Source organism: Bombus impatiens, unplaced genomic scaffold (genome assembly GCF_000188095.3).
Source record: "Bombus impatiens unplaced genomic scaffold, BIMP_2.2 scf_2880, whole genome shotgun sequence".
NCBI classification, from domain to species: Eukaryota; Metazoa; Arthropoda; class Insecta; order Hymenoptera; family Apidae; genus Bombus; species Bombus impatiens.
The window spans coordinates 298879-320202 of NT_179299.1; the positions used below are offsets into that span (position 1 = coordinate 298879).

The window sequence follows — 21324 nt, forward strand, 5'->3', positions numbered from 1 at the left end:
GGGTTTCATCCAAGCCACACACGAACAGGTCGATTGTTCTCTCTGGACGATCGACCAACGACGCCAAGTGCTGCATCAATTATTCAGAAACAATGAGAGACTGATCGAGGCACGGGAATCTCTCTGATGCTTCCTTATTGCTATCGCTCAACGTCCCCTCGCCAAGATCTATGGCTGGGTCTCAAACTTCTTCTTTCTTTTACAAAGTATTCTGGCAATGGGAAAAAACGGAGGATCAGAGCAGTTGTTACGAAAATCCTTCGGGGAATTCATTGCTTTTATGTAAAGTCTTCCTGACAGCATCCTGAACGTATTTCGGATCTTTTTAGGGAAATCTTCGATGATAATTTGCGATAGAAGCTAAACGATCGACGATGTAGTTACCAGGTTTCTCTCGTATTTGGTATCGCAAGTGCAAATGGATTAGACGATAAAAAATTCTTGATTTTTGCTTTTATACTGATGATCATTCTGCTTTACTTCAAAGAGCGTATTTAGATTGTGTTATCAAGTATGAACAGCAAAAATTATGTCTTTTATTCTGATCATCGCTTTATTTCACTTTGGACGATACGAATTACTAAATTCTGTTATTAACACGAAAAATAAGAACTGTTTATTCTTGAATTCAATTGTAAATGGGGATAATTCAAAGAATAAGAAAATTATTTGCGACGAGTATTATCATGCTTCATTTATGCTGTTCACTAAGCCAAAGCTTATTATAAGAACGGAATAATTAAAACTGCACATTCTTGTGTTTAATATCGCAAACACGAATAATTAATAGAATAAAAGAAGTCCTTGATTCTTTAGCACTGCACATCATTTTCATTTTTTTATTTTCATTCACATATTATTCACTGCATATTCTTATGTTTAATATCGCAAACGCGAATAATTAATAGAATAAAAGAAGTCCTTGATTCTTTAGCACTGCACATCATTTTCATTCACATTGATTATTTCAGAGGCATAATTGCACTGGAATCGTGCAAGTGTGAAGCAGGTGTCAGCAAAATTTCTGGATATGGCTGACCCATTCATGAAACGGGATACGCAAGCCTGAACTAGCTTTCTACGAAGATAATCCGACGAGCAAAAAGATTCTACGTAGTTGACCCAAAGGGTTGGATAAAACTACGAGGTACCGCGAGATGCGATACGTGTGTCCCAATTGAAGAACTTTTAATTGCGCACCGGCGTGCAGCTGCAATTAAGGAATCTCAAGAGGTCGGCCATCGTCGCTCGCGCAAGACTCGAATCGTTAAGCCGTGATATCGCGCGATTTAATCTCCACCAGTGTTCGTTTCTTTTCTCTCGGCTCGTTGCTCGTTAACCCTCTTTCTCTGTATTGCTTTTCCGCGTCTTTCCTCCTTTTTCGGAACTGGCAGCCTCGTCCGGTAAGCACTCGAATAATTTCTCAATTCAATTCCGCCGTTACTACCTCTTCAACTTCGCTACTCCTGTCCGGAAACTTTTAAGATTCCCCTTCTATAAATCTCTTCAAGTGTTGTACGTCAGAAGTTTAGATAAATAGCAGAACTGCGCACTGAGAATGATTAATTTGCTATTTTTCATAGAAACTTTATAAGTTCACTGCAATTCCTTTTTGACGATACAAATGAAGCGTATTTCGGTCACTGCATACTTTAACTTCCTCTTTTGCTTGTCTTTAGACATCGAAGATTCCGATATTAAGCTTCGTCACGTGCACTTTCTGACCCAATTGGGCACCAGATTTGGCAAGCGAATGAGTAGAAATGTCATCGAACGTCTGCAAACGTGTTATTTTTGACGACCATTTTGGAAGGGGTGACTCTTCCAGTCTCTGAACGTCCCTGAGTTCAAAAATAGAACAAGGATGGAGTCATCGGGTAATTGACTAGTCTGTTCTAATCTTGTTAGTACAATTTGTCTCGAATTTGGATACCATTAACACCGACCGTGCACCACGTGCGAAATTCCCGCAAACTTTCGCAATAAGAACAAACTCTAATACCTATGTGTTTGCAATTGAATGTAATAACACAAGGTGTGTACGTCGTGCCAAATTCTTCGAATCAATGAAATAGTCGAATCGTTACGCGACTCTAAATTTATTATGGAGGTTCGTCAAGATGAAAAGGGGCTGTTAAACGTTAAGAAACGCTTTGAAACGTTAGGAGGTAAGTATATCTGCCTACGCGCATGGACTCGGCTCCTGAAACCGTTCGCCGGCGGGCGTTCGCTCAATAAACTCGAAAATTGTTTGCTTCGCACACACAGTCTTTACTTTACACCTTTTAAGCGGTGTCACAACATTATCGACACCCACGTACGTGTCTACCTCTCGGACACTTTGACGTTTCACGTAGAGAAAACGCGCTCTTCTCAGCCTTGAATATCGATGGCGTTTCAAAAATAGAATCGCCATTACATTTTTACTTCTCCATCTTCTTATTATATCAGTCGTGTTATTTAATTTCTATGCTCTTCGGAAACTTCTACCTTCTTTAAAACGGCGAAAATTTAATTCCCATTACTTTTATGAGATTGTTAAAAACAGCGTAAATGCCACCGAAATAGAGAGAATATTGCTTTTAAATTTAAATAACTCAGACTGTGAAATGATAAACGATTGAAGTACTAAAAAGTAGAAAGCGATTTTTCACAGCGGAATACAGCGAAAAGAGTTAAAAGTGCTAGAATAATTTATTTTATCTTTTAGGACAATGACAAAATAGAGCTACGATTGTAGTTGGAAGAGATGGAAGATATATTTTTACCATTTATTTTTTCTGTAAGTCTATCGAAAAAAAGGTAAACGCTGAGTTTTCATACCTTTCAGAAAATGAACAAAAATACATTCTTTGTTTTTACTAAAATCTTGTTCTATTTTAACTCCTCAATTGCAACAGGGAAAAAAGAAAAAGAGCAAAATAGAGAGGCGAAGATTCATATAACAGATATGAACATTAAAATTAACTGTAAATTCTCTGTTTCTATCAAGAATCTTTACTCGTGGCATTCTTATACCATTTACCACTTCAACTTCCCAATTGCCACACAGATAAAATAGAGATAAAACAAAGTAAAAGATCGAGATATGTAAAGTGGAGCTTCTAGGTGAGTCTAATATCCGTAAGATTAATTTTGGAGCTGGTTTGGCCTAGAAAAAGTTGAAAGGAACGTTGCAGCTCCGTTCCGGGGGAGCGGACCCAGCCAATAAAACATTGTTTTGCCGTGTGTACTATTCAATGGCATGCGCACATACGTTCCGCGTAATATACGAGCTGGTACACGTACCGGTTACCGGGAGAGCATTCACGATGATGACGATAGTTATGAGACTTTCCTAATCTTCCCGGAGAATTATGAGCCTTCGCTGATTCACCGTGAAAGATATCGCCAGCCCGGCTTTTAACCTTTTAGCCAAAGGTAATCGAAGCGTGTCGAGTGTTTTCCTTCGATCGATCGATCCTGTTTCACGAGGTACTTTTCACCACTCAATTTCAATTTTCCGCGTACGCATACAGAGAATATCAAGAAATCGCTTCGTTTGGAATTTTCTACCGAGTTTTCTAAGCAAACGCGTAATCCGATCTGAGCTGATCGGTTCAAATCGATTAGACGTATTAAGCATGTACACGCATGACAAAAAATGCGTGTAAAAAGAAAAAATACGCCGTCAAATGTGGTCTAACATATTTGCCGTGACGGTGAGCGTGCCTGGAGAAAAATTCGCATAATTGCGTGGCAGGTGCGCTGACTTAATTGCCGGGCTTTGTACAAAGCAAGTGTAGCGCCAGGAGGAACGTGATGCAATGCGTGGAATTTCGTTCCATGCATGTTTGATAACAGACTTTAAATGCACGTTTACTTATACCTGAACATCTTTACGAGATTATGATACGTAATGCAGAAATCTGACACTGTTGCTGAGATTAGGAAATACGAAGTCTATAAAAGGCCAGAAGTAATTCGCGTGGAAGAGTAATATACTAATGTAGACTAGAATTAAGCAAATTCCAAAGACACTCCTCGAGATCATCGGAGTCGCGACCTTTCATCTCCGTTCGAGTACTATTACATAAAGTTTCGTCATGTGAAAAATCGCAGAATTGCCAGGGGCTCGCTAATTTAATTGCCAGCTCTGGAGCGTGCTTGCTGATGGGCGGCGTACACAGGCCAGAACCAATCCGTACAGGTGTATAGTACCGATAATGGTACGGTTATAATAACAGACGTGGTGCGCTCGCATGATCGCGGATAGCTCGCACACGTCGTCACGTCTGCGTTAGGAATAACATCTTGCAGTAACAAAAAATATTTAAAAAACAAACAAGACTCTTTAAAAAAAACATCTATTAATCGTGAAAAATACAAAAAGTGACAAAAAATCCAGAAAGTGATAAAAAGTTAAGTTTTTTATCTTTATCGTGTGATTCCGACGGTACGCTCGTTTTCGTATAAATGAGAGAGACAAACACGCGGCAAAGTTTTCGCCTAGGCGAGTTTTAGGAGCGCGGAGAACGAGCAGCGAGAATGGCCAGCTTCATGGACGCATTCATTCTACGGAATATCGCATTCGCGATGCTAAGTGGCGCTTTAATGAAATCGCTGCAGCACGCAACCACGGGTGGTAGCACGCTTTACTATTATTTAATTGCGCGCCGCTATTAGCGCATGATTTTTAGTCTGTGTACTTAATTCGCTTAACGACGCCTCCGAGTTGCTACCTGAAACAAAACGAGCCTCGCGTGGGACTCTATTTTATCGTGAGAGGACTTCGCCCGGGATTCTGATTGCCTGTTTCATTATGGCTCCCTGTTTGATGTACGTTAATGTCTTATAAGTATGTGAACACTTCTAAATTATTTTAGATTCTGGTATCGATTTTTTGAATAATGAATACTTTGCAACTTCTACATACATGTGAAGATTAGTTTCATATTTTAGCAATATAATTATGGTATATACCATATGTTACACTACTGTTAATGAAAGCTCGATATGTTTTCTATAACACACATAATACATTCGAAAAAGTTACGTAAGTATTAAAATACTTTTCTAAACCATTATAAATTAGGCGACTACAAGTCTGTTCAATTTTTCGATGTTAATGGGACTGAGATATATGTCTCTAGCAACATTCCAAAACTTTATAGTCAGCTCTCCTTTACGGATAAACATGGATCTTAAGTGATATATTTCTTGTCTTAGTTTAAATTTAGCAGAGTACCGATCGAAGATAAAGAATCAACACTAAAGAAGCATTTTTCAACCACAACATTGAACATATACCAGAAACATCAACATTTTGATCGGATTACACCCAATTTAATTGTACAAAAACTCATGGACGGTAGTATATGTTGTAACTCGTTAGCAGACTTGACGAATTACATATTTTGTCAGAACAGGTGACGCGATATTCCAAAAAAAAGTAAACGATCATTCGCAACAGAACGGTCGTAAATTTTAATCGGAGAAATTCAATTTTGACCGGCGTTTAATTAATTCGAGGATCAATCGCTTCTTGCCGTATAAATTAATTCGTCGTTCAGTTCCACCACATTGTTTTAATTTAATTTCGTTTAATTACAGACCAGGCGACGTTATTTGCATAAAAAAAGTGTTGAATAGCGGATGTCGTTTCAAAAGAAGAACGTAGGAAACTACACGAAAGAGGATTCGACCTTGTTTTCAAGTCGCTTTTGTGCTTCGATAATTACCTTGATAATGTGAACACGTCTGCCACAGTGACAATGACAATTTTCGTCTGACATACTTTCCACGATAATTGAAATCTAGTAATTTGTAACTACTTAAGATCAAACCAGCAGTCATCCACCAGAATCGTTAACTGTTCTCGAAATATATAACTTGGATCTGATCCAAAGAATCGTATGTATTCCAAATATTACTCATACAAAGGAACTCGACCACCAGACCTAAACAACTTCCTACTTCACGCTACTCACTCAGTAAATAATAGAAAATTCGAATTTAGTTAATTTTTACTGGCTGTAGTCCAAAATTCTATCCTTTCGAACGAACAGACTTGTATAAGAGAACTAGAAGCTGTCATTCTGCCAATTCAATACAATTTTGCAAAAATTGAGATATCAACCGAATGAAAACGTGTCAATCGAGAGATTCGAGTGTCAAGTGAGATTTTCTCGTCGATCTGATCCCTTCGAGGCCAGTCCTCTTCATCGTGACGATCGCGCACAAGTGTGTGTCACTTAACTATTGCGTTAAGAGTCAGCCAGCAGGCACGATAACAAGCAGGTAACGCGGCGTGGTTATTATCAATTTAATTGGTGGGTCGTGCGGATGTATCATTGAATCGATACAATCGGCCGCGGGGCGGTCTGGGTCAGTCGATTCAAAGGAGCAGGTCTTCGACGAAGAAATTAATAAATCAAGGCTGGTTGAAAGGGCCACCATGGTGCCCCTTTGTCATCTCAGGGTTTCGTATCTATCCAGCTTTATGGCATTCCAACACGAAAGAAATGCTCGCCCAATAATCGTTTTAACCCATTCCTCGTCCGACTCTCTTTTTTTCTTGTCTATCGCCTTTTTCTTCATTCTTTGTTCCCGCGCTCCATCTTCCTAGTTAAGCTGCCTCTCGCTGAACGCGACACGCTTATTAAACGCTTCGTGTAAACGTTGTCTGCGTTATCTATGAGTTCTGTCCTTTGTTTCCGTGATACAGAACTGTCGGAGGGATGGAAGGCAATTAGGACAAAGGACGGAGCTGGCTTGTCGCTAAATTATCGGCGAAGGAGATCTTAGAACACACGATTTTCCAATGAATGAAGAGATCACCAGACAAGATTACCATTTAGATATTTTCCTCTGACGCCCTTTTTTTTTTTTTGTCAATGATACGTCTTCGATACAAGATCACGATAACTTCCTGTTAAGTATTAACTTCAATAATCTCCACTACTCATCATTTCCCTATCGAAATCTCTAAATTAATATTTACGTCATTGATCATGCTAAATATATCCAACACAAGTGGATAAGCGTGTATACGGCGATTTAGTAGCACGTAACCGTGCCAGTAAAGTTAAAGAGCGGCCATAAAGTCGCCTATCTGGAGCCAGAATCCCTTCCAGATTTGACTCGAGGACCTCTTTAACACAGAAGAAAAAAGAGAAAACCATCGATAGCCGAATTGATCGGGGGCCATGTGCAATATAATTTAAACGCAATATTAACACCCATCTTGCAACAGGACCACCCCGTCGGAAACTCTTCATAGACATTGAGGAGAAATTTTGCTTGGAAAATTCGTCGAGGGAAATACTAAGGCAAATCATACCTTGACGAGCAGGTGGATCGGCTGGCTGACGCTGAGTGGTTTGCCTCTTCTGGCCTTTCCGCCTCCGCCGCCCAAACACTTTATCCACGGCATTCCTCGAGTGTTTTCTCGCCTCTCCGTTGCCTCTTGTTCGCGACTCCGATTCTTCTCTTTCCTACTTCTCTCTTTCTCGCTTCCCTGCCAGTCACTAGCTCGTTCTCGTCCTCCTTCCGCAAATCCCTCAAGGCTTCCTCGGCTTTACGTTGTTATCTGCGTCTTTCGTTCGCTGCATCTCGCGGATCTTTTGAAAAGTTGGGAAAGTCGCGCGCTTTTAAACCGGATTCAACCCAGGACTTAATCCGAACCTTTAAATTTGTTCGTCAGGATTCTTCGTTTTTCTTTTCAATGAAAATTTCCTTTTCGACTATTCTATGAATTCTGTGAGTCTTTCCTTCTACTTTGAACTTTTCACCGATTCATCACTGATTCGTTAATAATTCTATGTATCTCCAAGCGCAGACCACGTACGTCGTGATTTTGCATCGAAACGAAGCGTCTTGACTGCAAGTTAATTAGCTGGTCGCACTATAGATCGTCCCTTAAGCATGATTTTCATTCGTAATGTATCGTGGATCGATTCGTTCAGGCACAATCGAGGCAGGTTGCGATAAGAACACAAACGAACACAATTCTTGCGAGATGATTGACAAAGCGAAAACACAGCGTGGTGGGAAGCATTAACGTTTCCACGCTGACTTTTCTATGCTGACTTTTCCACGCGTCGACGTAGCACTAACGACGACGTCCTCTCTCGCGCGCGGCTGCCGCGACACTGCCGACTGTCGACTTTGCTATCGTCGATTTTATACGCGTCTTGACAGCCTGGGTCACCGCGTCCCTTATCTTCGTTTCGTCGACTCTTCTGCGATCAACCTTTTCCACTAATGACGATAATATTTCCCACAAATCGCGAGAAATATTATTCAATGGGTATATATGACTGGTGCGATTTACGAATTTTTATTTTTTTGAGTTAAAGCGAGATCATTTTTATCACTTGGATTATTATAAGATTTTTCAGAAGTTTGATATTAGAAAATATATTCACTAAAAACTTCGTAAACTCGTAAGAAACGAGCTTGAAGGTGGATTAGCTTCTGGTAGTTGTCATCGCACATTCATCAACCTGTCTGATCATTTCTGCGTAATCTCATCTCATCTTCAATTTCTGCGTAATAAGCTTCAGGGATTATCGGGTAACTCGACGATAGATTGCAATTTCTTCTCAAAATTCAAGAAACTTTGCACCGTTAATTCCGTAATATTTTAAACTTCAATTGCTCAAACAATAGATACTTTTAAGCCAGCTGTCAACATTTGAAAATCCTCTTTCAAATTTTTTTAAATGTCTCAACTCAAGAGAAATATTTCATCATTGATATACAATATCTTCAATATTTCTGTATTTTCATCCATTATTTGTCCATTAATTGAAATTTTGAAATGGAGGAACGTCAAAATGCAGTGTCTCGTGTCGTAAAGTAAATGTATACGCGTGAGAATGGAGCGGTGCGCGTGTCGAGCGACTTGATTTTACGAACGTCAGCTTTTCTCGACCAGCTCGACCCGCGGCCTGCCGTCGACTGACAGAAAATACCAGCCGGGACCCCGAAGAGCGCTCAGAGGGCCGGTACAGAGGGGCGGAAGGAATCGACAATCCGTGTCGAAACGCAGCGCAGCTCTCCGCATCTGCGCCTCCACTACGATCGCTGGCCCTGCTTTTGTGACGATTCAACAGAAGATGATCGAACCGAAAACGATCGAACCTTATTATTCCTCCTCGACAAACAACACTTTAAAACCATTCGATACAAGGTTCGATATAAGATTCAATAAATTCGTTTAGAGCACTTCTTGTTTGGTTAGTTTATTTGCCATATCTTTACGATATTCGTCAATAGGGCATGGGATTACTTGCCGATGAGTTGAAAGAAAATCAGACGTATACCTATGATTCAACCTTTTTCGAAACGAGGTCGAAGTTTTATGAGAGGCAGGATTTTATACCTCGTCAATATTATTTCATGGTATTTTTTACAGATCGTTTCAAGGCTCGTACGCAGATGGAAATAGATAGATGCATTAGGCAACGCGTATAGATGATTGAAACTTCTAGCAAAGATTGTACACTTGTACAAATATTTTCGTGTCACGAGTCAACCCTTCGGCTAATGTCCACACATACTGGTTACATTTCTTATTCTTTCCCCTCTAACCACATCGATCATTTGTTTCCTTCTAGATGTTACTACATTCCTTTCCATCGTCGTTACGATCTAGATACATAATAAAGTACATCGTTACGATCTGTAACAGACACATAACAGGACGTATCGCACAAAAAACTTTCTTCGTACCACCGTGGAACCCTTTATAAACCGGTATCTATGGTTTATCGTCCGGTCAGTAAATTCAAGTTATGAGAAGATGGTAACGGTGTCGATGGAAAAACGCCAACGTGGGTCCTAGATGGAGGCAAATTACGTTACCACGTGAAACAAAATGCCCCGTATGCTGTACTGTGTCGTACAAGCACGATATCAACGGGAAGCATGTTTACATCTCGTCGTGGCGCAGCAGCCGAGCAAATCTTTACGACGGGAGCCTATAAAGCCAGTGCTGTACCACGTATTTACACACGAGCTACCATGGATCGAGCGATGATCGAACGGAAGTCAAGGTAACGAGAGCTACGAGGAATTTCCTTCTACATCTTTCTTTGATGCATCGAAACGCATCGCGGGTCTGGAATTTTCGAGTGATTTATGTAATCTTTGCTACCACGACGATGTAGTAGACTGAAAATACGAAGAACAAATAAACACGATAACAGACCAGTGGCGCTTAGTTTATTGTACGTTTAACCGTGTGTAAACCCGGGGTGAAAACAAGAGCAATTAATTACCGAATAGACATATTTTAACAATCCATAGCGAACACTGTTTATTTCCTACTAAATGAGATTTTAGTCGTACGTGTTTACGAGTCCCTTGATCGTCCAGTTAAAATCGCACATGCTATTAATACTGTTCGATTTGGAATGGGGAGATTAAAATGTATCTCGTTGCGATTAATGATGTAATTGCATGAATATTTTGCGTTTAAGATAAAATATTTGAATTTAGTAGAGCATTTACCTAATTCATAGCATCATTGCGTTGTTAATTCAGAGTAATATTATGTAGTCTATAATTCTGAAAATAAATCGCTGTAGCGATACCGAATTAGAATATCTGATACGTGTGGAATATTAATATTTACGCTTTCTAAATTTGCATATTATTTACTTCATTCTTTGCGCCGCAATAATTATGTTAATAATATTGATATTTAATGCATTGTATAATATATGCAGTGGCGAGCGTATAAAAGACTAGGTTACATGGATGGAAAGCTCTTCAATTATAAACTAAATTAAATTGAATTATATGCTCGCTGCTGTATAGCAAGACCACAATTTTCCCCAAAATACTTTACCAACCTTAAATAATTCAATAAAGAATTTCTCACTGTATACTAAAATCACAATTTTCCTAAAAACACTGATCTATCAAATGGAAATAATTCGACAAAAAATGTCATTTTCATTTTATATTTCTGAACAAAACTATTTCGAGCTCAAATAATTCAATACGCAAGTTCATTACTATACTGTACATAGATGCACCTAATTACGTTACACATGGTCATTACCTAGACACGTTACCACGTTGCACTGGCAATTACAATCGAAGCTGCCCTCTTTCACGGCCACGGAACGAGATTCCAGGGCCTGCAGGACCCCGCACAGATAAATCATCGGCTTCTTCGAAGTGTCTCTCCTTTCTCGATGTCCGCCGGCCGTAGTCGCTAATTAAGTTTGCACAACGCTGCTGGTGCCGCTTCTGGCCGCATAACGAGGTGTGTGTAACTTTCTGTTCAGCGGGAGGTAATGCGAGTGGAATACTTAATATCGCGGGCACCCGGCTTCGGATCTCTTTCTGGGCACGTGCTGCTCGCCTACGGCCAGAAAGGGTTGAATCCGGAAGCCAGCAGCGTTTTCTTCGTTTCCACGAAACACAACTAGAGGGCCGGTACAGAGGGGCGGAAGGAATCGACAATCCGTGTCGAAACGCAGCGCAGCTCTCCGCATCTGCGCCTCCACTACGATCGCTGGCCCTGCTTTTGTGACGATTCAACAGAAGATGATCGAACCGAAAACGATCGAACCTTATTATTCCTCCTCGACAAACAACACTTTAAAACCATTCGATACAAGGTTCGATATAAGATTCAATAAATTCGTTTAGAGCACTTCTTGTTTGGTTAGTTTATTTGCCATATCTTTACGATATTCGTCAATAGGGCATGGGATTACTTGCCGATGAGTTGAAAGAAAATCAGACGTATACCTATGATTCAACCTTTTTCGAAACGAGGTCGAAGTTTTATGAGAGGCAGGATTTTATACCTCGTCAATATTATTTCATGGTATTTTTTACAGATCGTTTCAAGGCTCGTACGCAGATGGAAATAGATAGATGCATTAGGCAACGCGTATAGATGATTGAAACTTCTAGCAAAGATTGTACACTTGTACAAATATTTTCGTGTCACGAGTCAACCCTTCGGCTAATGTCCACACATACTGGTTACATTTCTTATTCTTTCCCCTCTAACCACATCGATCATTTGTTTCCTTCTAGATGTTACTACATTCCTTTCCATCGTCGTTACGATCTAGATACATAATAAAGTACATCGTTACGATCTGTAACAGACACATAACAGGACGTATCGCACAAAAAACTTTCTTCGTACCACCGTGGAACCCTTTATAAACCGGTATCTATGGTTTATCGTCCGGTCAGTAAATTCAAGTTATGAGAAGATGGTAACGGTGTCGATGGAAAAACGCCAACGTGGGTCCTAGATGGAGGCAAATTACGTTACCACGTGAAACAAAATGCCCCGTATGCTGTACTGTGTCGTACAAGCACGATATCAACGGGAAGCATGTTTACATCTCGTCGTGGCGCAGCAGCCGAGCAAATCTTTACGACGGGAGCCTATAAAGCCAGTGCTGTACCACGTATTTACACACGAGCTACCATGGATCGAGCGATGATCGAACGGAAGTCAAGGTAACGAGAGCTACGAGGAATTTCCTTCTACATCTTTCTTTGATGCATCGAAACGCATCGCGGGTCTGGAATTTTCGAGTGATTTATGTAATCTTTGCTACCACGACGATGTAGTAGACTGAAAATACGAAGAACAAATAAACACGATAACAGACCAGTGGCGCTTAGTTTATTGTACGTTTAACCGTGTGTAAACCCGGGGTGAAAACAAGAGCAATTAATTACCGAATAGACATATTTTAACAATCCATAGCGAACACTGTTTATTTCCTACTAAATGAGATTTTAGTCGTACGTGTTTACGAGTCCCTTGATCGTCCAGTTAAAATCGCACATGCTATTAATACTGTTCGATTTGGAATGGGGAGATTAAAATGTATCTCGTTGCGATTAATGATGTAATTGCATGAATATTTTGCGTTTAAGATAAAATATTTGAATTTAGTAGAGCATTTACCTAATTCATAGCATCATTGCGTTGTTAATTCAGAGTAATATTATGTAGTCTATAATTCTGAAAATAAATCGCTGTAGCGATACCGAATTAGAATATCTGATACGTGTGGAATATTAATATTTACGCTTTCTAAATTTGCATATTATTTACTTCATTCTTTGCGCCGCAATAATTATGTTAATAATATTGATATTTAATGCATTGTATAATATATGCAGTGGCGAGCGTATAAAAGACTAGGTTACATGGATGGAAAGCTCTTCAATTATAAACTAAATTAAATTGAATTATATGCTCGCTGCTGTATAGCAAGACCACAATTTTCCCCAAAATACTTTACCAACCTTAAATAATTCAATAAAGAATTTCTCACTGTATACTAAAATCACAATTTTCCTAAAAACACTGATCTATCAAATGGAAATAATTCGACAAAAAATGTCATTTTCATTTTATATTTCTGAACAAAACTATTTCGAGCTCAAATAATTCAATACGCAAGTTCATTACTATACTGTACATAGATGCACCTAATTACGTTACACATGGTCATTACCTAGACACGTTACCACGTTGCACTGGCAATTACAATCGAAGCTGCCCTCTTTCACGGCCACGGAACGAGATTCCAGGGCCTGCAGGACCCCGCACAGATAAATCATCGGCTTCTTCGAAGTGTCTCTCCTTTCTCGATGTCCGCCGGCCGTAGTCGCTAATTAAGTTTGCACAACGCTGCTGGTGCCGCTTCTGGCCGCATAACGAGGTGTGTGTAACTTTCTGTTCAGCGGGAGGTAATGCGAGTGGAATACTTAATATCGCGGGCACCCGGCTTCGGATCTCTTTCTGGGCACGTGCTGCTCGCCTACGGCCAGAAAGGGTTGAATCCGGAAGCCAGCAGCGTTTTCTTCGTTTCCACGAAACACAACTGCTCGGGGAGAAAGGAAATTACCTACAGCGTTGCAGAGAATCTTCCATGGAAGTTCCTTCACCATCACTGAGAGTAATAAGCTACGCGAGTGTACTTTGAAGTTTTCTAAACTCTGGGAGTTTTTAAAATTGCGATGGTAAACGTTCAGTATATTTTGCAACACTTTATTCTTTGAATAAATACGAGTTAGGTAAGATAGGACTATCGTTCCTGTGTTTGCCATTTTTATAAGCACATTCTCTCGTATTTTCACAGAACCATTCTCTCTGTACTTTACGGTGTTGTTCGATGTTTCTATTCGTAAGATTTTTCTTACAATATTTTCTCTTTTCTTTTATTATTTTAGATTGCTTTCTGATATCCATTCGACTGTATTCTTCTCTTCTTATTGTCGAAACTTTCTTCGCTACAACGAGATGCATACAGCCGTCACAAAAACTATTTACGTTGTAATTATTACGTATTTGTTGTAGCATTGACGTGCTGATTAATTAGGTCCAGGTATATTAAATTTCACAAATAAGAATATGTGCAGGCACGTTTTATAGGTACTGTAAGTATTGAAGTCGTTATGAACCGAACTTTAACAGGCATATTCGATGAAACAAATTGTAAAGAACATTTATATCTCGATTGCGATAACTAAGAATTGTTAATAATACAGAAAATAAACAATGAAACTATTACTTTTACGAAATCTCTATTGAATTCTATACAATTATAAAAAATTGTCTGCAAATTCCTGGATATTTTTAACTATAAATCCTACTTAAATAAATCCTATCAAGAGGAAAACCCTTCATTTTTTACCAACTTCTAATGCTCCATAACGTACTACATGCAATCTCCTGATCTTCTAACTTACAATTTTCAGGAAAAGTATTCGTTCCAGGAACAAAACCTGCCACAAATTATTCCCAGAGAAGGGATCGTAAAAGTTTCTGGCCGCCGCGAAAACTGCGATAAAATAAAATTTAAGACAGCGTGCTCCAACTTACAGACTCCAGAGCAAGTGGGGGAGATCGTATCGGTTGCAAACGTTCCCTGTTTTCCCTCTCGCGTTTTCGACGCATCCGCGTTGTTACTTTCCTCTCTAATAGTACAGCTTGGAAAGCCATCTTTATAGGGAAAAATTAGGCGCGCGAGGTACTGTAAAACGCAGGGAAGAGAGAACCAGGCCAGAGGATCGTAAAGAATCGGGTCAACCAGAAGATGAGAAAACTTTTGCCCTTTTCTTTAACGCGTCTCATCGAGGGTTGAATAACAAAATCTGAATGTTAAAACGAGAAATCGAACTGGTTCGTCTACGAGTAGTGCATGTAAATGAAACTAAACGAAGGCCTCGCGTGATACACTTAGTACGCCACATGGTACGTCACATTTCTCATTTTTCATAAACGAACAATTTCTAAATTTAAGATGCCTTGTCATTCTCTTGGACGTATAAAAAATATTAATGACATTAGAATCATACAGATGAATATGAATTAATGTCAACTGAAATGACAATTAACCCAATGTTGTTCGTTTTTTACGAAACATTGTGAACTTGTCACCTTTCAAAAGGTTCGTATCTTTAAATTTATCAGAGAATTCCTTGCTTGATTCATTTCGTACTAAAATACTTGTCTCTATCCACCAAACGATATAACAGTCAGACAGTTAACAAAAATGGATTTATCTTCGAATGATAAAACTGATCTTCGAATCATTGATCTTCGAATGTAATACAGGCCTTATTGATTCGTCTTTTGTGCTGGTTAGAAAGTGTTAATGACGTACACGGTCGTAAGAGGTAGTTGGGCGGTGGTTCGAGCGAACGAAGTTGTTTCAGAAACCACGAGCCAAGAGGTCAGCCAATTCTGGCGATGCTCTTGCGTTAACTTTCGTGCTACGTCAGATAGCCAAATGGCCTGTGTGCTCCGCATTGACCTGCATTTTCCTGTGCTGCTTCCCTTTTACCCCTTGTCTGATAGAACGTTTTCGCCGCTCTTGTGTCGATGGTCCGATAAAGAGGCAACTAGAGGTTTTGATTAATGAACGTCTCCGGTGTTTTCCAAGAGTAGAACGCATCAAAAACGATCGTTTATCAAACACGCAGTTTTTTGACGATTTATTGACTCAGACGAAAAAAAGATCCAGACGAAAATTTTCCAAGGAAGACTGAGGAGATAAGAGCAATCCTTTCAAAAAAGGTGTCGTTACTTTTTATATTAGAGCAAGAGAAAACTGGTACCATTCCTTTGTTTTTGGGATATGGAATCGCACTTGTGATGTAGGTTATAGATCAAATACAGTGAAATTAGACTGTACTTCTATCAAAGTTAAATTTTACGCTTCTACTTCATCTCCAAATTGCAAGACCGTAAATTACTAAGAATAAATCATATAGGTACAATATTTCAATGTCTTGCTAGGGATAGCGCCTGCAGCAGTAAATAGGTAATAGCTAACGTACGTACCCGCAAAAAGAATCGTACGGCGAGCAGTTAATTGAAATAACTACAACGAGAAAAAGTTTTTATAATTTTGCACAAGTGGTACTTTTGCCGCGTGGATAAAATTTCGAAAGCATATTACCTGCGAATTCGCACGATAACGATGGTAATACACATAATCGTAACCGAGTGGTTTCAGAGGCTGCTATTACACCGGAGTGGAACTATGTACATGCACTTTAACGTGTATCTATGAAACACGATGCAATATCGAAGCGTATGTTCGCCGAGTCTCATATCGGAACACGTACGAACGTCGTACATCATGATCGGAAACCACGACGCAACTTCTGTAAAGCCAATCCTTTATTTGCTCGGTCTGTCTACTTCACAAACAGAGAATCAAAACATCGAAAATATTTCCTGGACACGTGTCCGATCGTAGTTCTCGCTATCCGCTAGAAATTCGTGGGGAAAAGATTTATGAAAGGCGATATGCATATCGAATGGAAAATCCAGCCAAAGGGACAATTTATGGGCCATAACTCATTCTCTCGATACTCAATTATGCCGTGAAAATTAAAAATCCGACGGGACCGAATCGCCTGGATAAATTTCACCTTTGTTAATTCCGATTAATAACGAGCTTCCCTTTCAATTCTCGATAATAATTGGTACTTCCGACGAAGCTTCGTATTTTCGAAAACCAGCCTCTGTACCCAGATTCCATGGCCGGACATTGCAGCAAAATCGATTTCACGCCACCACGTGTTTCATCGTTGAAAACACACTCAGTGTGTATGCGAAATGGTTTAAAATCTAGAACGAATTTAAAAGAGCTTCGAGAAATATATCGTTACTGAAAATGTAAAACCGCATCCGTCTGACGGTTGGCAAATATTTTCCCTTCTCTAGGTCCCTTCCCTTTGTTTCCTCTAGCTGGCGCTAGAGATACTTTTGTGGACTCTATGAGGACAACGAAAGACGAATAGCCCTGTAAAATGTGACTATTTCGCACGCCACTTTCGACTTTCTCGTGGCGTGGCTGAATTGTTAATGCAAATTGCGAGAATCGTGTACGGAATCTCTATAGCCTCGTTTGCAATTAATTTAGAGAGATCTTTGCATTGTGTTGAATTCTCATTAAAATAGACGTGATATTTGTAAATTTCTGTCATGAGAAAGTGGTAACGGCTAATCACTTTAGTCTTTCCAATGCAATTAATTGTTCAGTGCCACTAATTAATAATCGACTTTATCTTTTCTATCCTTTCTATCTTTTCTAACAAAGGATAATTATCTTTATCACCCGGCACTGTTTCTCTTTGATCCTAGCATGAATTATTTTACTAATTCATAAGAAAGGAATATTTAAACCAATTAACAAATTTGATTCTCTCCAAACGATTTCTTTAGATAATTTTAAAACTCGTATAAAAGAAATAAATTCTCAACAAGATTCGCCAAATCATCGGTCGTGGGTGGCAAAACGTTTCCACCTCCTAACAGCTTAAAAATAATTCAGCTGCTCGCCGCTCTGTCTTTCCATTCGCAGAATTTTTCTGTGACTCTCGCAAAGGCAAACAGAGGCAAACGAAGCGATAAAACTGAGCTCATCGACCGTACTAAACGCTCGCCGATTTACGCGTTTCCGGTGTACACGCCACCGTGATTTCTTTTCCCACCAACCTCCCTTTCTCTTCGTGTTTCAGCATCTAACATAAAGCGTGGGCAGGAATGCGCGTCCTGAGGAAAAAGGGACGGTCACTTAATGGTGGAACGACTCGCAAGGAAACAGCTTTCTCGCCTTCTCGATCCTCAGATTAGAATAATAGGGATACCATCCCCCGGCGATTCGAATTAATCGATCGGAATTTATGGCCAAGGAAAATTTCGCACGCAAGCCACGCGACATAAATTTCGCGCTCGATAAAGTTGCAGATTTTTCCATTCAACCATAACGATTTAGTGTTCCAACGATAAACCGTTCCCATTAACCACGTTCCTCCTTCTTCGTCGCTGTTGCCTTCTGGTGGATGGTATCGATGCGTTGGCGTGATTTATCTTTGCTTCTTTGTCCGGAGCTATTCTCGAGCCATATCTTGGAAAAATATCCATCGTTTAATCTTCGATATTTTCTGTCTCGTCATAGAAATATTCGTATACTGTTCGTTATACTGTTTCGTTCTTAGAATATCTAAAGTTCTAAAGTTTATCGATTTTGTCAAACGTTAAAAGTCCAACGGAAAATTTCGAGGGCTGGTTTTTACAGTACAAAAGGTTTAGTTTTTTATTCTCTCTATCAAATTTAGAACGCTCAACATCCCACAAAAATAAAGTTTCTGCGTTCCCACGAAAGCATAACAGAAACTTGCGCGCAGGCGAAGTTACTACTCGAGGTCTTCAAAAATTATCGTGTAGACTTTCGTTTCAGGAAGACTCGAGAGCGTTCGCCGCAACCGCAGTAATCAAAAACTACAATGAATGTTTCCGGGTTGCAATTAAGCGCCGGCGTCCGCGTAATTAAACTGCTGTTTATCTACGAAACATTCCTCAACATTATGTCAAGATAGAAAGTCTCGCAAAAGCGCCAACGATTCGTGGATATAAAAAATAATTCGTCGATTCGATGTTTAAATCAACCATGGTGCCATTATGTCATAAAATTTAAGAGCTTTTAACGAGAACTACGCTTGTCGAACTTTTCAATTATTAAGATAATAATATATTTTTGTAGTCAGAATTTAGACTCATATAAGATGATCTGCATCTTAAAATTTTTTGTCGAATAAAAAATGACAAGGACTACCAAACATTTTTTTTATATGAGGTTTGCATTGTAATATGATGAACTTTTTCTTTTAATTCGGAATATATTTAACAGAAATTAAAGATTTGGAATGTTCTCTCGCTTTTCTGAATGGAAACAAACATAGACAAAAATCGTTCTTGCTATGAACCCCTCAACTGGTTACGGTATAAAAAATATTGTATACGATCAGTCAGAAGAAAAAACAGAAGAAACGAAAAGAAATATAAAAACCATGTATGTGCACGCGATAATAAAATTTAGATAGCGCTAGATTTTAACCAACGACGTCAAAGGTTACGAGGTGGCGAGACGTGCGGATTAAACGCGCCAAGCCGTCTAAATTACACGGCGGATTAATCGAACCAAGAGTAAATAACGTGAATTAACGACTTCGTGTAATGAACAGATAAATCAGTCAGCCGATTGCGTATTGAGATACTTCGAACAGGCCCGCAACTGCATTAGAACCACGAGAGAAAAGTGTGTAGAAGAAAGATCGCTGGAATGGCCCGCTGGCACACCGGTTACTTCTGCGCTATGTAATTACACTATCGATCAAAAGTTTGGGTACACCTACGTCGTCCACGTTTCACGAATGACTGTGAGCGAAGGTATAAATCGTGTGACCTCTTCTTCGTTTGCCGAGGAAGGAGAACGGAAAGATTCTAGAAAATGGTACTACCAAGTAATTCATAAGATGTAGACTTACAAAGCGGTTAAAACAAAAGAGAAATATTAAGCTGTAAGTTACTGACTCACTGAAAAATTAAAGAGAATCCTGTTTCATGAAAGATTAAACATACAGGAATTATACAAAACACTTTAAATAGTTTGTAGAGTTCACACGTGTGAGGGAGAATACAAGAAAAATTTTGAACACTGCTTGGTATTATCACGAGACCCATAAACACTAATTAGTAATAGAAGAAGATTAAAATAAACAAAAGGTAATAGGTTCCATTTTCCATAATTTCATGAACCCTTGAGAAGAAAAGATGTTGCATCCCGTGCTTTCATGAACATCTGAGAAAAGTCATACAGAATTGAGCGCATGAATCAGTAAAATTCCTAAATGTCTCACTAGATTACATATCCAAGTTTTTAGCCGATGATATAGCGCATCTTATATGATGAACACCGAATGATTGGATAATTGGAGGTCAAGGTGTAATGGCGATTCCTGATGTTCTCTGTTCGGGGAATTAACGGAAAAAAACTTCGAACTGACCGCTAAATCGAACATATCATTATTATATTATAGGTGGCTTTCGCGCCTTGCCGCGAACCAGTAACGGGATCGTGGGATAAACAGCGTAGGGCAAGGGATACATAAGTGCGGACGTTATGGTGTCACGTGACACGGAAACCATAAGGCCGATCTCGTGTGTGCCCCATGGTACGATACGAGGTCGATTCCCGTTATTCTTGTCGGAATTCCACTCTAGTGTCAAAATTCACAGCGCCGCCCCGGGGACCTTTTCTTTCTCAGAAAGAGAAGCGTCTTTTAGTGTGACGGAACATGTATGGTGGTCATACCAGTTACAAATTAACTACAACATCCGAAATACCTCTTCTCTTTTAAAAACGAGCCTGTGTTTTTAAGCACTCTCTTTTTAAAAACAAGAAGCTTGTTTTAAAGTTCCAATCCTACAGCGAGCGCTCTGCCCTTTTCACGTTATATTAAATAAATTTTCAGTATTGAATAGGGAGGATTCCGCGAAAGCACGAGAGGACACGGAAATCAGCGTTGAAATATCTGATAAATAAATTCCAACCATCGTCTGTGGGAGCAAGTTCAAAGTGCACGAGGTACAGAAGTACACAGCTCCCCGCGTCGATTTATCGTCCTTATGAAAGAGATTCAGAGAAAAAATAATTCCAACGGGAACTATATCCTACCTGGCAGAGAGATCGAGATGAAAAAAGCAATAAAGGGAAGAGGGCAGGTAGGTATATTTTGGACCAATGCAAACTGGATTCAGAATCCTCTCCGCTCTTTTTTTCCTACCTCGTTCATTTGTATCCTCCAACCATCGTGGCAAACCAATGCTATTTTTTCTCCCTTTCGTATATTGTACCAATCGTTTGCCAACACCTCGCGAACTTTGTCCCACGGCGAACTCGTGAAATCGAAATTAACGGTGGTACACATGTCGAAATCCAACAAACCAACAAAGCTAGCTGGAAAACGAACTATTCACGAGCG

At 39.6% G+C, this 21324-nt stretch overlaps 1 protein-coding gene across 6 annotated transcripts in view; it reads right to left on the bottom strand.

The window, feature by feature from the left end:
- The window catches only part of LOC100746638 (tensin-1), a 184111-nt gene extending 175415 nt beyond the window's left edge, over positions 1-8696 (bottom strand). For 2 of the 6 annotated variants that reach the window (XM_024372080.2, XM_012393399.3), the window contains exon 1: positions 7322-8696. In XM_024372080.2, the coding sequence (XP_024227848.1) occupies positions 7322-7414 (93 nt within the window). In that variant the 5' untranslated portion in view covers positions 7415-8696. The remainder of the gene's footprint in view (positions 1-7321) is intronic. The other 4 variants (XM_024372078.2, XM_012393405.2, XM_012393403.3 and 1 more) reach the window with 3 other exon arrangements.
- Between the last annotated feature and the right edge of the window lie 12628 nt (positions 8697-21324).